The 12,950-nt window shown below is 38.3% G+C and overlaps 1 protein-coding gene across 5 annotated transcripts in view; it reads right to left on the bottom strand.

Moving 5' to 3' along the window:
• Positions 1–7,317: 7,317 nt before the first annotated feature.
• LMO3 (LIM domain only 3) overlaps positions 7,318–12,950 on the bottom strand; it is a 70,557-nt gene continuing 64,924 nt past the window's right edge. For all 5 annotated transcript variants that reach the window (XM_006167321.2, XM_006167324.2, XM_006167322.3 and 2 more), the window contains one exon: positions 7,318–8,771. In XM_006167321.2, the coding sequence (XP_006167383.1) occupies positions 8,666–8,771 (106 nt within the window). In that variant the 3' untranslated portion in view covers positions 7,318–8,665. The remainder of the gene's footprint in view (positions 8,772–12,950) is intronic.

The raw sequence follows: 12,950 nt of genomic DNA, 5'->3' as shown, positions 1-12,950 counted from the left end.
TGGAAGGACATAGGTTCAGAAGGTCCCCTGCTGGAGCTGGCCAGCCGTGCAGTGGTAAAATGCAATGCTTTGCAGAACGGCTCCACCTGGAAGAGATTGCGCATTTACATCACATGGATCTCCCCGAATACGCCAAGCTGGACTCCAACGTAGTTGACCATGGTTTGAGTCCCACCCCGGTGACTTAAAACTCAAGCCAGGTGCATGTGTATGCCCAAGATCCCGAGAGGAGAATGGAGGAGTAGGGATTGCAGTGTGGCCATCCCCTCGGGGCTCGGGGAGGGGGGGGGTTCTCACTTTCTGTCTCTCTGGTGAGTGAACATGCCCTATAGCAAAAAAAAAAAAAAAAAAATCTGCGCCTCCTCTCCCACTCACCCCCGCCAAAAAATAATAATAATAATAATAAAAAGATGGCATGGTTTTGGTGTTGGATTCTCACATGGTTGACCATATTCAAGTTGCAAACCCTGGAGCTTGAAAATCACAATAAATGAATAGGTGAATACATAACTTTTTAAAACAAGATTCCTTTACGTGGATGCGGCTGAAGCATTGGAAGGTGGGATGTTTGGGCGTTATTCTCTGGTGATACAAGGATATAAACAGTTACATTTTGGACAATTACTTTGCCCTCTGTTGCTTCAGCCGGGCTTGCCATTGTAATTGTCAGATCTAGAGCTTCTGAGCTGGGTGACAGCTGAGCTGGACCCAGCATCCTCCACAGCTTCCGTACTTTAGACCATGAACACGAAGCTGGACAACAGTTGCTATCCCAAGGACTTCAATTTCGGGTGCATCTTGTCTTATGAAGTAAGTTACAAAATACCAAAGACAGGAAAAATAGTCACTTTATTATCTCAATTTCTGAGCCTGGTCTAGTCTCACTTCACTGGGAAATGTTTACTCTGATGCAGAGAATTGCAGCTTTATACTCTGTTTTGTTTTCAAGTCTAAACTGACCACCTCTTGTTCCCAAAGTGGCTATTCTAGATAGTCCATGTTCTTGGTGCCCTAGAAGGATAGGGTGGATGAAAGAGCTCCCAAAAAGATTGCGTCTAGGAAAATATGATCACTCTCACGCCCAAATTTCACCTTTAAATTAAAGATGACATTAATTCTGAAATGTCTGGGATTTTGACTATTCCCAGGGGCTACATGAAAATAATATTGACAATTATACTGACAGCTCTCCAAGAGATGATATAGAAGGGCTGGCCCCATAGCCTAGTGGTTAAGGGAGTCAGATCCCACATGTCTGACCGTGATTCAAATCTTGGCCCCAGTCACTCAAAAAATATCTGGATACGTGGTGTGTGTGTGCCCCAAATCTCAAGAGGATGGGAGAAATAGAGAAAGATTGCCATGTGACATGCCCCATCGCTTCCTCACTCTCGTCTCTGTTTCTGCCCCTCTCTGGCAAGCATTTGCACCTTTGGGCAATTAAAAGATAAGAGAGAGAGAGACCAGTAGATGGCATAATTGTTACATTGCTGGACTCCCATGCAGCTGACTGCAGTTTGAGTTCTGGACCCAGAGGCTTAGAACTCACACCTGGTGTGTGTGCATGTATGCCCAAAATCCCGAGAGAAGAGTGTAGAAGATATTGTAGTGTGGCCATTCCCCATGGGAGGTGGTTTCTTGCTTTACATGTCTCGCTGTCTCTCTGGCAAGTGCATGAGTTTTAAAGCAAAAGTCTATCTTAAAAAATATTAAAAGAGAGAGAGAGAGAAAGAGAGATGATATAAGAGACCCAGAAAACCTATGTTTAAATCTCAGGCTACACGGGTCAGCAGGTGGCATGGTGGTTGAGGTGCTGGACTCCCACATGGCTGACCATGGTTTGAGTCCCAGATCTGGCAGCCTGACTTTCCCACTTTCCCTCTCCATCTTTCTCTGATTAAATTGAAAAAATAATTTTAAAAAATTTTTGAGAGGTTTTTGCTATAGGGCATGTGCGCTTGCCAGAAAGACAGAGAAAGACAGAGAAATATAAAGTGAGAAATCACCCCCTGGGGGGATGGCCAAGCTGCAATCCCTCCTCCATTCTCCTCTCAGGATCTTGGGTATGCACGCACACGTGCCTGGCGTGAGTTTAAGTCACCAGGTCTGGGACTCAAACTGCAGTCAACTACACAGGAATTCAGCGACATAGCCATTACGCTAACTGCTGTTCCCAAAAAATAAATAAAATTAAACAAATACTTCTTTAAAAATCTCAGGCCACTTACTAACTATATGACCTTGAGCAAGTTAAGTAACCTGTCTGTGCTGTTACATAAAATCTGTCAAATAGGGGTAATGGTGCCTCTGTCCCAGGGTTGTAATGGAAATCACATGGACATGGACAATGACTAGATACCTGGTAAGTGTGCAGTAAGTGTTAGCTATTATGTAGTATTAAAAGCTATTGAAGATGGATCATATGATAATGTTCCATGTTACAAATGTACTGTTTTAATTTAGGAGGCTTCAAGTCTTACAGGGGGAGGGACTATTTGGATGATCTATCATCTATCTGAATGTCTCTTGCTCCCATTTTTCTTTGTACTCTGTCCACTCAATTTGGTATAGTTAACAGCAACCACCTTGCTCATAAAGCCAAAAGAGTCTGTAATAAGCTCTGCTATACCAATTTCATGAGTATTCAGTGCCTCAGCCCAGAATACCAATCGTGTAAAAAGTGCAGTGAATTCCAATTCACTTCTGATTGCAATGATCTGAACCAAACACGAAACCTAGTTGATCCAAGATGATTTGGGCTTTACAATTTTGTGCATTACGTGATCCGCACACACAAGGCAGGAGTATCTTTGAATTGAACATGTTTTCTTTTCAGAAAACAGAATTCTTTTAATTAAAAACATTTTTAAAAAGTTCAGTATGTGTAATTGTTAACACCTGCTATGTGTTACCAACAGATGTTTCTTACTTACCTAAGGGAGCTGTTATAATTATTCTATGAGCTTATTGGAATGGCATTTACCAAGATAGTTGGCAAAGTTTAGATGGTGAATTTTTATGTAATTTTTGGCATTTCTTGAAATCCCTTTCCCTGTCACTCTTAGTCCCCACCAATACATCCCAAACCACCCACCAAAGGCAATAATGTCCCTTTGGGGTACCAACCTGTTTTCAAAATTGGCAGTGATCACGCGTAGTTTAGTCTTTATAAAAAGTTATGCAACTTCAATCATGCATACACTGAAATATGGTCAAATTTACTTCTAAGTGACTTAGCAGTTATTCTGCACAGGCCCTCCTCACTTAATAACTGAGTTATGATCCGATGACTGGGCCATTTGGTTGATAAATGAGAAACTTAAAGGTGGAAGTCTTCTGGTGTCTCTCCTGGTGACAAAGGGTATGTCTTTTTCTTTCTTTCTTTCTCTTTCATTCCTTCTTTCTGTGTGCTCACCAGAGACAGAGAGAGAGGAAAAGTGAGAAATCACCCCACCCCCAAGGGGAATGGCCACACCACAATCCCCTCTCCTTCATTCTCCTGTTGGGATTTTGGGCATGCACATGCGCTGGGCATGATTTTCAAGGCCCTAGGTCTGGGACCTGACCCACAATCGGCCATGTGGGAGTCCAGTGCCTTAGCTATTACGCCACCTGCTGGTCTCAGGTATGTATGTTTCAATAGATGTCCCGTTAGGCCACACTAGAATAATGTAATTCTATCCATACAAAAAGGATACATTAGGTAAGTGCCAGAAGGCAACAAGACACACAATACAGTAATATAAATCTGGCATAACCGTTCTTTATTTATTCTAAATACTACTGTGGGTGCACGATAAAGTACAAATTTATAAATGAAAGATGTAGCTTTGCCTGATTGACAGTGAATACTGATTGACACTGGAACAAGACAAAGGTTGAGAAAAGGGATTTCCAAGATTCATACAGATTGAAAACGGGGTTCCCTGTGCTGGAGAACTCTTCATTAAGTCCAAGCAGATGATAAATAGGTAGGTCTTAAGTGAGGAGTGACTGTGGTTTGCACCATCAAGTCTCACATCTTAATTATAAAATTAAAACTATTTCTTTTAGAGGAACCAGCAGGTGGCATGGTGGTTAAGGTGCTGAACTCCCACACAGCCGACCACAGTTCGAGTCCTAGACCTAGCAGCTTGCTCGCTTGCTTCCTCTCTCTCTGGTGAGCAAACATGCCCTGTAGCAAAATAAAAAAGTAACAATAATAATGATAAATACAATTAAATAAGAATTTTTTTAAAAACTACACTTTTTAGAAAGATAATATCCTTATAGTATTGTAACTTAGCTTACTGTATTACTATAGTTAAAGTGAGAATTTTCCTTATTTTTGACAATTGATAAGGTCTGATAAGCAGTAGACCTTCTGAATTCTTCATTTATGATACTAATCACACAATTACCTACAGGCATGTGTTAAATATGACCCAGATTTCTGCCAAATAATGGGTCAATTGCAAACACTGAATAAAGAGAGGCAGCCCGGCTCCATTTATAACAGCTATTTCAGCTAGCTCTATTGTGATCATAGCGATCTGAGGGTGACTCATTAATTAATTGATGTTCTTTTTTATTATGTGCTATTGAGTTAATGAGTAATTTGTGTGAGATAATTCTCTGAACACATTGATTACTCGAGATATTTTCTGGGGCTTTCCTCCCAGTGACATGCTGACTAGGTAGAAGATGGTGCTTGTGTCCGTGTGCTCGTTACTAGCAGGGCTGCGATGAGCACAACCCAGTGCAGAGACACGTTCAAGTTACCTGAAGTGAGACGTTCCCCAGATTTGCCCGCTAGGAGGCTGAGGACTCAGGGAAAGGCCCGTCCCACAGTAGGTACTCAATACACATCCATTGAAATCGCAGCTATACGCTACCTTTGCTTTTGATTACCTTATGTTGCATTAAAATCACACTGAAAAATACCTCTAATGAAGATTTTTGTAAAAAGCACTGATCTGAAAGGCTTTTGCTACAATTGTCTTTTGCGCTAATGGCCTATTACAATTAAACACGTGGATTGCTTCTGCAACTGACTGAAGTGAACGCCAAGCATGTCTGGCCTGTACCGTCTCTATGAAATTGTTTAAGTGATGAGTCAGAGAGCGGTTTGTTTGCCTAACGTGATAGTTAAAAGGAAGGCACTTGTGTTTGTGTCGGGCATGTTTTACCACAGATATCATTTTCAGCATCCTGTTCCAGTTAAGGTACAAGCACTCTTCCTTGAAAATCTGGGACTTGGTTGAGTTTTTTGTTTTAATTCATTCTGCAGGAAACAGGAGATTTGAAATTTCGTCTGACAACAGTCACACAGTTGCTTTCAGAAAGATCACTTAAAATTTGTATAAATACACAAAATTACACCTAGCAATTGCTACTTTCATTTTTGACAGTTTTATTTTCCCCATACAAGTAAATAGCAGGAAACTACCTCACTCCGAGATGCTAAACATAATATTTGGAGAAAGCTTTGGAGGTACTTTGTCTATGCTTGTTATGATTTACCTTCAAAAAGCAAACGTTCTTAGAGGCCTTTTTCACGGAGCTAATGTATGCTTTCTGGATATCACCTTAGGTCCTGCCAATTAAGCGTAATCAAATAGTATCATACCCCTTTTATTAAAAACATAAGTCCGAATATAAAAAAAAAGAATGGAAGAATCCAGTAGATATTTATTAAGCAAGATGAAAGTGAAATTACAAACACAGGTCAGCTTTTAAACTCAGTTAGCACTCTGAGTGCAAGGGCCCGGCCCCTCATCATGGGCGGCCGACATGAGATGCATGTTAGTGAGGAAGGGAGCTTTCGCTGCTTGAGAAATCAAAGCTTCATCGAGGTGTCCTCCTGGAGGCATCAGATAACAAGCTAAGTGACATCAGGGCTGCACGACACAAAGAGGAAAGTGGACAACAATTGGGGGCTTTGAGTAGACACGACAATTAGCTTAGTACTTCAGGTCAAAAATGCTCCTGTTTATGGGGGAGAAGCTATGAAATGGCCAGCCACTGAAAAATTATTCCTGTTTTGTTTCATGATTTCGTGGAGATTAAAGATAATCTAAACAGATGAAGGCTTTAATATTTAATCCAGGTGAGTAATTTTGTTGGTAGTAAAAAGCGTGAAGAATTAATTCCCAAAGTATTAAGTGAAAGAAAATACAGTGAAAACCTCCTTTGGCCTTTGGGTGGCAAGGATGGTGAACAGCTGAGAGCAGCTTGTTCCCAATTTACAAGGATTCTGACATATTGGTAAGCATATGCAAAACCGTTTAAATCTTAAAAAGATCATTTGAAAAAGATACTGACAATTAAAATTTTACATCCACATGAATTTCAAACAACTGTTAATGTTAATGGGACTAGCAGGGCTGCATTCCGAGAGACATACCCCCCCTCCCGTTTTCATCCTATCTAATTTTGTTCCTGTTTGGCTATGCAAGTCTTCTCATGAAACAAAGGTAAGGCTCTAAGGCTAAAGCAATACTTATTTTGTGGGCCCCAAATAGCTCTTGTTGAAATTCCTTCTTCACTCTGTCTCAAATTTTGGAGACGTGTGATTTGAACACTCTTAACCATGAAGCATTTGTAAAAATACATACCATTCACTTTTCACAGAACCATTTTCTTAAAAATAAGAGGCAATATCCAGATTCACATGCATGTTCATAATAAAGCTTTGTTTTAAAACAACTAAAATCCACACCAGCATTATTTTCAGCTTAATGTTTTGGCCCAAAACCAAGAACTCAGGTATAGCATTTATTTTCATCTGTAATGCATATATTGGCAGGACAAAATCTGTATGCAAATAACACCGGGACATATTATTTCCTATACAGTGATCAAGGTAAAAAGAAAACCCGCAGCACTGAGTTTGTTGTAGTAAAATATGATTCATTGTGCCTGTGTAGAATGAGATTTGTTGAAAAGTAGTGCAGTTACAGAGAGCAGAAGTCAAAAAGCAAAATGTAAGTAACCTGGGAAAGAGAGATCGTATTCTCATTTTATTCCCTTAATTGTAATTTAAAACATCCTTCTCCATAGTTTCTATTTTGACACCTTTTTTCTTTATCAGCTATCATGTAGGTAAGGAACTATTTCACCTCTGAAAAATGGAATGATAAGGCTGTAGCCTAGTGGTGAATGGAGCCAGATCCCATGCGGCTGACTGCAGTCTTGAATCCCAGCCCTGGTGGCTTGAAAAACACACTGGGCAAGTGTGCACGCAGCCTCAGATCTTGACAGGAAGGAGAAATGGAGGGGAAGGAATTGAGGCATGGTCACACTGCACTGGGGGGTCCCTTCTCCCTCTCCCTCCTTGTCTCTCTCTGTTTCCTCTCTGGCAAGCACACACCCACTCTAGCAATAAAAAAAATTGAAATGACAGATTTGAGCCTAAGTATGTACTCTGAGTTGGTAATTATTTAAAGCAACGAGATAGTCAGATACACAAAACAGTGTTCGCTTTTTGAACATTAAAATAAATGGCAAAAAATATATATAATCACCAGTTCTCATCTTTTTTTATTATTCCCATTGTTTCTCTTCTTCTAGAAGATTCTGTAAGCATTACACTGCTCTGATTACAAGTAACCTCACTACTCAAATACCATCACAGCTGAAATGTGCATTGATTTTTAGCAGATTCACACTCAAATCTTTTCAGTGCCATAAATTTATTAAGCCATAAAGTTATTAAACCCTTAGCTCCTGTGGGGAGATCTGGGCAAAATTTATACAAGAGTTTAATTGATCATTTTAAAATTCTCTCATAATTGCAGTAATACTTTTTAACAGAAACCTTTTGGAAACATTTTACATGATACCCAAAGGCACTAGGTCACGTAAGGGGTGTGGCTGAAAAAAACATACAAAACCATTGTGTATGTAGGAGCACAAAAAAGATATTAAATGATAACTGTCAAGCTTTAAAGTTATTCTAAAAATGGCACTTTTCATGTTGGTATAAAATGAAAGTGCTTTAAGATGAGATTTGTATGCATTTTTTTTAAAGCTGATTTTTAACCCCCTGAAAATAGGGGGTTATAATGAGAACACGGATAGACTCTAAATCATAGTGGCAATAAGTAGGTGGATGTCGCCAGAATGCTTCGTGTGTGTCTTTATTTTTTAGTATTTTTAATGTTGATAGACTTGCTTTATCTACCTGTGTATCATCAGTGAGATTTGCTCTTCAATTCTTTACTAGAAAGTTACAGCTCATTTAAAATAGCTGGTAGATACAGAAAGCATAAATATACAGTAAGTTTCAACACTGATTGTACTAAATGCAACAATACAAAGAAGCAAACAGAACACAAATGGTAACACAATAAAACTGTATTACATTTGTGCTTCGAATATTACAATACATTATATACAATAGTCCAAAATAAACATCTCATGCCAAGTGACACAAAAACGAATAGCAAGCAAAAAAATCCAGCAATATGTACATTACTTTTTTCTTTAATAATAAACATTCAACTCTGAACTGGGGCAATTTCACTACATACAAATGCAGTCCGCCTTTCATTCCATATAACCATCCTGTTTCCCTATATCTAAGCTATTCAGTAGGTTCCTGTGTCAATTCTTATATACACGTGGAGCAAAAAAGATAAAAGAATGTAGTGCTTTTGTATTCTTAATGGGCGATGTTGATAGATCAGCGAACCTGGGGTGCGTAACCTTCTTTCATTAAACCTTCCTCGTAGTCCGTCTGGCAAAGGATCATGTTATTCTTTAGGAAAAATTTGTCTCCCACACAAAATCTGAAAATATTTAAAAAAATAAAATGTGTTAAGACCATGTTACTCAGATCTGTAGATTTGAAGATTAATTTTTCTAATATTCATTTCACATGGTAATTTCCTAAATCTGAAAGCCTGGCTTATGATGTTGCCTTCCTTATCAAAATGTAGCCAGTTACTTCACTGAGTGAAATAGTGCACACAACATTTGACATTCTACCTCTACACATAAAAATTGTAAGAACATCAAGGTAAATACTCTGGAACCCAAAGGTGACGTTCTTTTCTTCTTTCTTTTCTTTCTTTGCTTCTTTTTCTTCCTCTTTTTCTCTTTTAGCCACATAGAAATGAAAAAAAAAAGAACCAATCTATATTTATTCTAATTACAACAAAGAATAATAATATTTCACTTCAGTGACTATGAAAGAATTCATCGTTGTCTCTTTATCTACTTAAAAAATGTAGATGGCATTAAGATGAAGCAAACACTTCAAGAAAAGCCCAGTTTTAAAGCTTCTCATGCAAAGTTTCCTTTGATTCTGTTATTAACATGGGATTAAATTCTGGTAATTCCTAAGTGGTCTTTGGGAAGTGAAAGTTGTTTTAGCATCAGACTAAATGTGGGGCGGTATTCCTTTGTCTACAGCAAGTTCACCAACTATGAGACAGTAGATGTCATTTCTTAGAGCACTTTCAATTAAACCAAAGGGAGTAACCTGAATTAACTTCTTAATATTGATGGGATAAATAAAACTAGTTTCCAACAGCTAATTACACATTTTATTTTATAAAGCATTGTTTAACATGCAACATTGTAATGTTTTTAATAAGTGCTCTTTTTGTATAATTTCCCAATGGTGACACTTTGGACACAATTAAGGTCAGAAATAAATGCCCTGTGCTGTTTCCGGTACATTTAACAATAAAGTAACTCTGGGGAGATCTGTATATATATTTAATTGTAACAATCTAACCTTCAAACAGTGGTGTCTGGTAGAGTTGACCCAGTAAAACTACTTGTAATTATACAAGTTGACCTCACCGACCTTTGATAGTGGTCTCTCTTTATCAGATAGTCAATTTCGAATGACGCTCAAGCAGAAATCTTGGTGGATAGATTAAATTGTGTAGTGAAAGCCACCCTTTAATGTTTTGTGAAGTTGAAGGTTTAAATGAGGAGCAGTTGGACTGATTTACATTTGCAAAGATTGAAATGCTAGACAAACAGTGAACCTATTTATTTTCCAACTGGGTAGCTTTGGAAATTTATCCTTATACTAGCTAAGTAGATAGAGGGGAAAATAGTGTAATAAAAAAAGTAGATTGAAAAGAATTAGCTTTCCTCTTAAAGGAAAATTGGTCTGTTTATTTGTGGAATTTACTTTTTTTTTCCCGAGGATTACTGCCTGCTGATGATGTTGATTGAAAGTACAGACTACGCAGTGATCTTGAAATCCTGGAGCTGTTTGTGATCCAGGCTACCGGAGATGATGAACGTTCAAGTTTTGAGTTTTAAGTATATGTTCCTTATATCACTTGCAAGCTTTCCACTTTAAATGTTATACTTAAAAAGTGCTGTTGGAGTAAATCAGTTTCTGTAGATTATCCTGATCACTATGATATGTTGAATAAACGGAAATATTACTCTTGTTGAACAGGCCTAAGTAGCCAAATTAGATGCTTATCTTTCGTGTGAGACTATATAAAACAGCATGTGGAATAAATCTAATTACCGTTCGATATTATCAATTTGTGGAACTGCTGAAATTAATTTCAACTGACCAATAAGCTAATAATAAAATATCACATCTAAAATAGATTCAATGAAACACTCTTGTGTTCTAGCTACTGAATGTTACCAAATCATTTTTTCTTAAAACCAATGAATCTGGAAACACTATCTTTCAACTCCACATTATCTAAAATATTTTGCCTTAATGTTTTATCGGTCTCCTAAATTCCATTAGCCATCAGATAAAAACATCATGTCATGCCACATCATTCTTATCTTCAGAGGCCTTGAAATTTAGAAACTTTCATGTGTGGATTAATACATTCTAGGTAGTTGTAGTGAGAGAAGTGTCAGAAATGAAGACCCTGAGGAATCTAAGCCCTGAGACCTATCACCCACCCCACCGAAGCTGTGGGGTACTTGTCATACTTTCCTTGTCTCAGTTCCCTGTGTGAAAGAGAAAACAGTGGCCTCAGTGGATCGTAGGGAGGTTCCAAGGAGAGGTGTTCAGAAAGCAGTGAGGTGTATTGCAATGAACAGGGTTCAAATCCTAGCCAACCACTTACAATAATAGAAAATAAAACTTCCATTTTTTTGGTATCTGTCATATCAGGCACTTTTGTAAACATGTGGTAAAAAGCAGCAATAAAATACATATAGTCTTACCTCCTTGTTTAAAATGTCGGTAAACTAGTCACCTTTAATAAAGTACTTCCTACGTGCTGAGGCTCACCATGTATATGCATGGCCATATTTATTCCGTATATCCAACTGCTGAGGCTCACCATGTATATGCATGGCCATTTTTTTTCCTTATATCCAAACTGAAACGTAGGTTTTTCCACTGCCTTTTTCAGAAGGGAAACCTAAGGCGTCCTCCCAGAACTAAAACAATCCATAGGTAGAATAGATGTGGTAGAGGAAAGAAAAGAACCCAAGTCTCTTTGGATTCAAGACCCACGCTTTTACCTGGGGCCAGTAAAAACATGTAAGCTAGAAGGACAGTTGAAAGAATCCAATAGTGATGCTGGGTTTTTGATATTACTATTTTCCATTTGCATCTCTAAAAAGGACTGCCTACCAATGTGATATCTCATAGGCAGGATATTTGTCTAAAATTGTCCTACCAGAAATACTTTGTTACTAATACATCGTCAACTGGGTAAAGCACATTTTATGTGCCTTTTGGTTTATACTTCAAGATCAAGAGAAACAGACATGAGTGAGGGATGCTGTACTTCTACATATAACTCAGACAAAAAATAAACTCTGTTTAAGAGCAGAGTATGGTTAGTATACAATTAAGATGGATATTCTCCCTAACATTTTTCCTATATAAACATAACCAAATTATGGAAAGAGCAATACAGACATTAAATATTTAACAAAATAATCTGTAACTGTGATACTTGTAAAAAAGCTGATTTCCAATGTTCAATACCCAGGTCTTCTATCAGATAAAAACAAACAAACAAACAAAAACACAACTTAGAAAAGCAACGATGGCCAGAGAACATTGGTCAGTTTTGCCCTGATTTAAAATGAATGTTAGGGGGGACCAGCAGTTAGCGTAATGGTTACGTTGCTGGACTCCCATGTAGTTGACCGCAGTTTGCGTCCTGGACGGGGTGGCTTAAAACTCACGCCAGGCACGTGTGCGTGCGTGCCCAAGATCCCGAGAGGAGAATGGAGGAGAAAGGATTGTGGTGTGGCCATCCGTCCAGGGTGTGATTTCTCACTTTCTATCTTTCTGTCTCTCTCTCTCTCTGTCTGTCTGGCGAGCGCACATGCCCTATAGCAAAAGCCTCTTAAAAAAATAAATAAATAAAAGAATGTTAGGGAATAGAAAGATGCCCGATTAGACTATTAAATCATCTAATTTTGATATCTGGGAATTAATAATAGATATACATTTTCGATACTTCAGAATGATTCTAGCTGACTTCACACAGTTTTAGATTTTACACGTACGGGCAATAAGTTTAATAAATCATCTTTATAAAATACGAGGCTTAGAGTAGCTTGGAGGAGGTTAGCAAATGCCTATGCGGAGAGGACTCCTTTTGTAACATGCTTTTTTAAGAAACAAAAATGTTACCTTAAGTCATCCCAGCTCCCTAAGGTTAGTGACCGCCAATTACAATGAATTTTCCTTTCTTTTTATCCTCAGACAGGGCCTCACTATGTTATGATTGGACTGTTTCAGCTCCCAAGAAGCTGGGAGTATGGGCACACACAACTACAATTTATTTCTATTCTGGCAATACTTCCAAAACAAGGAGGATCCTCTGTGTATGTGCAAGGTTTCCACTTTCCTATTCAGCATCTTCAGTTACTATAATTCAGAGATTTCTCTATTATGCTGTTTCCAGTAAGAAGTGCAGGTTGTACACTTGTTCTGCACTATACACTTGTGAACAAATTTATGGTGTTTTTCCCAATGACAGCCCAGATGCCATTATACACAC

Source organism: Tupaia chinensis, unplaced genomic scaffold (genome assembly GCF_000334495.1).
Source record: "Tupaia chinensis unplaced genomic scaffold, TupChi_1.0 Scaffold144702_1, whole genome shotgun sequence".
Classification (NCBI taxonomy): Eukaryota; Metazoa; Chordata; class Mammalia; order Scandentia; family Tupaiidae; genus Tupaia; species Tupaia belangeri.
Note: the sequence above shows the minus strand (reverse complement) of the source record. Positions and strands in the feature narration are given on the sequence as shown.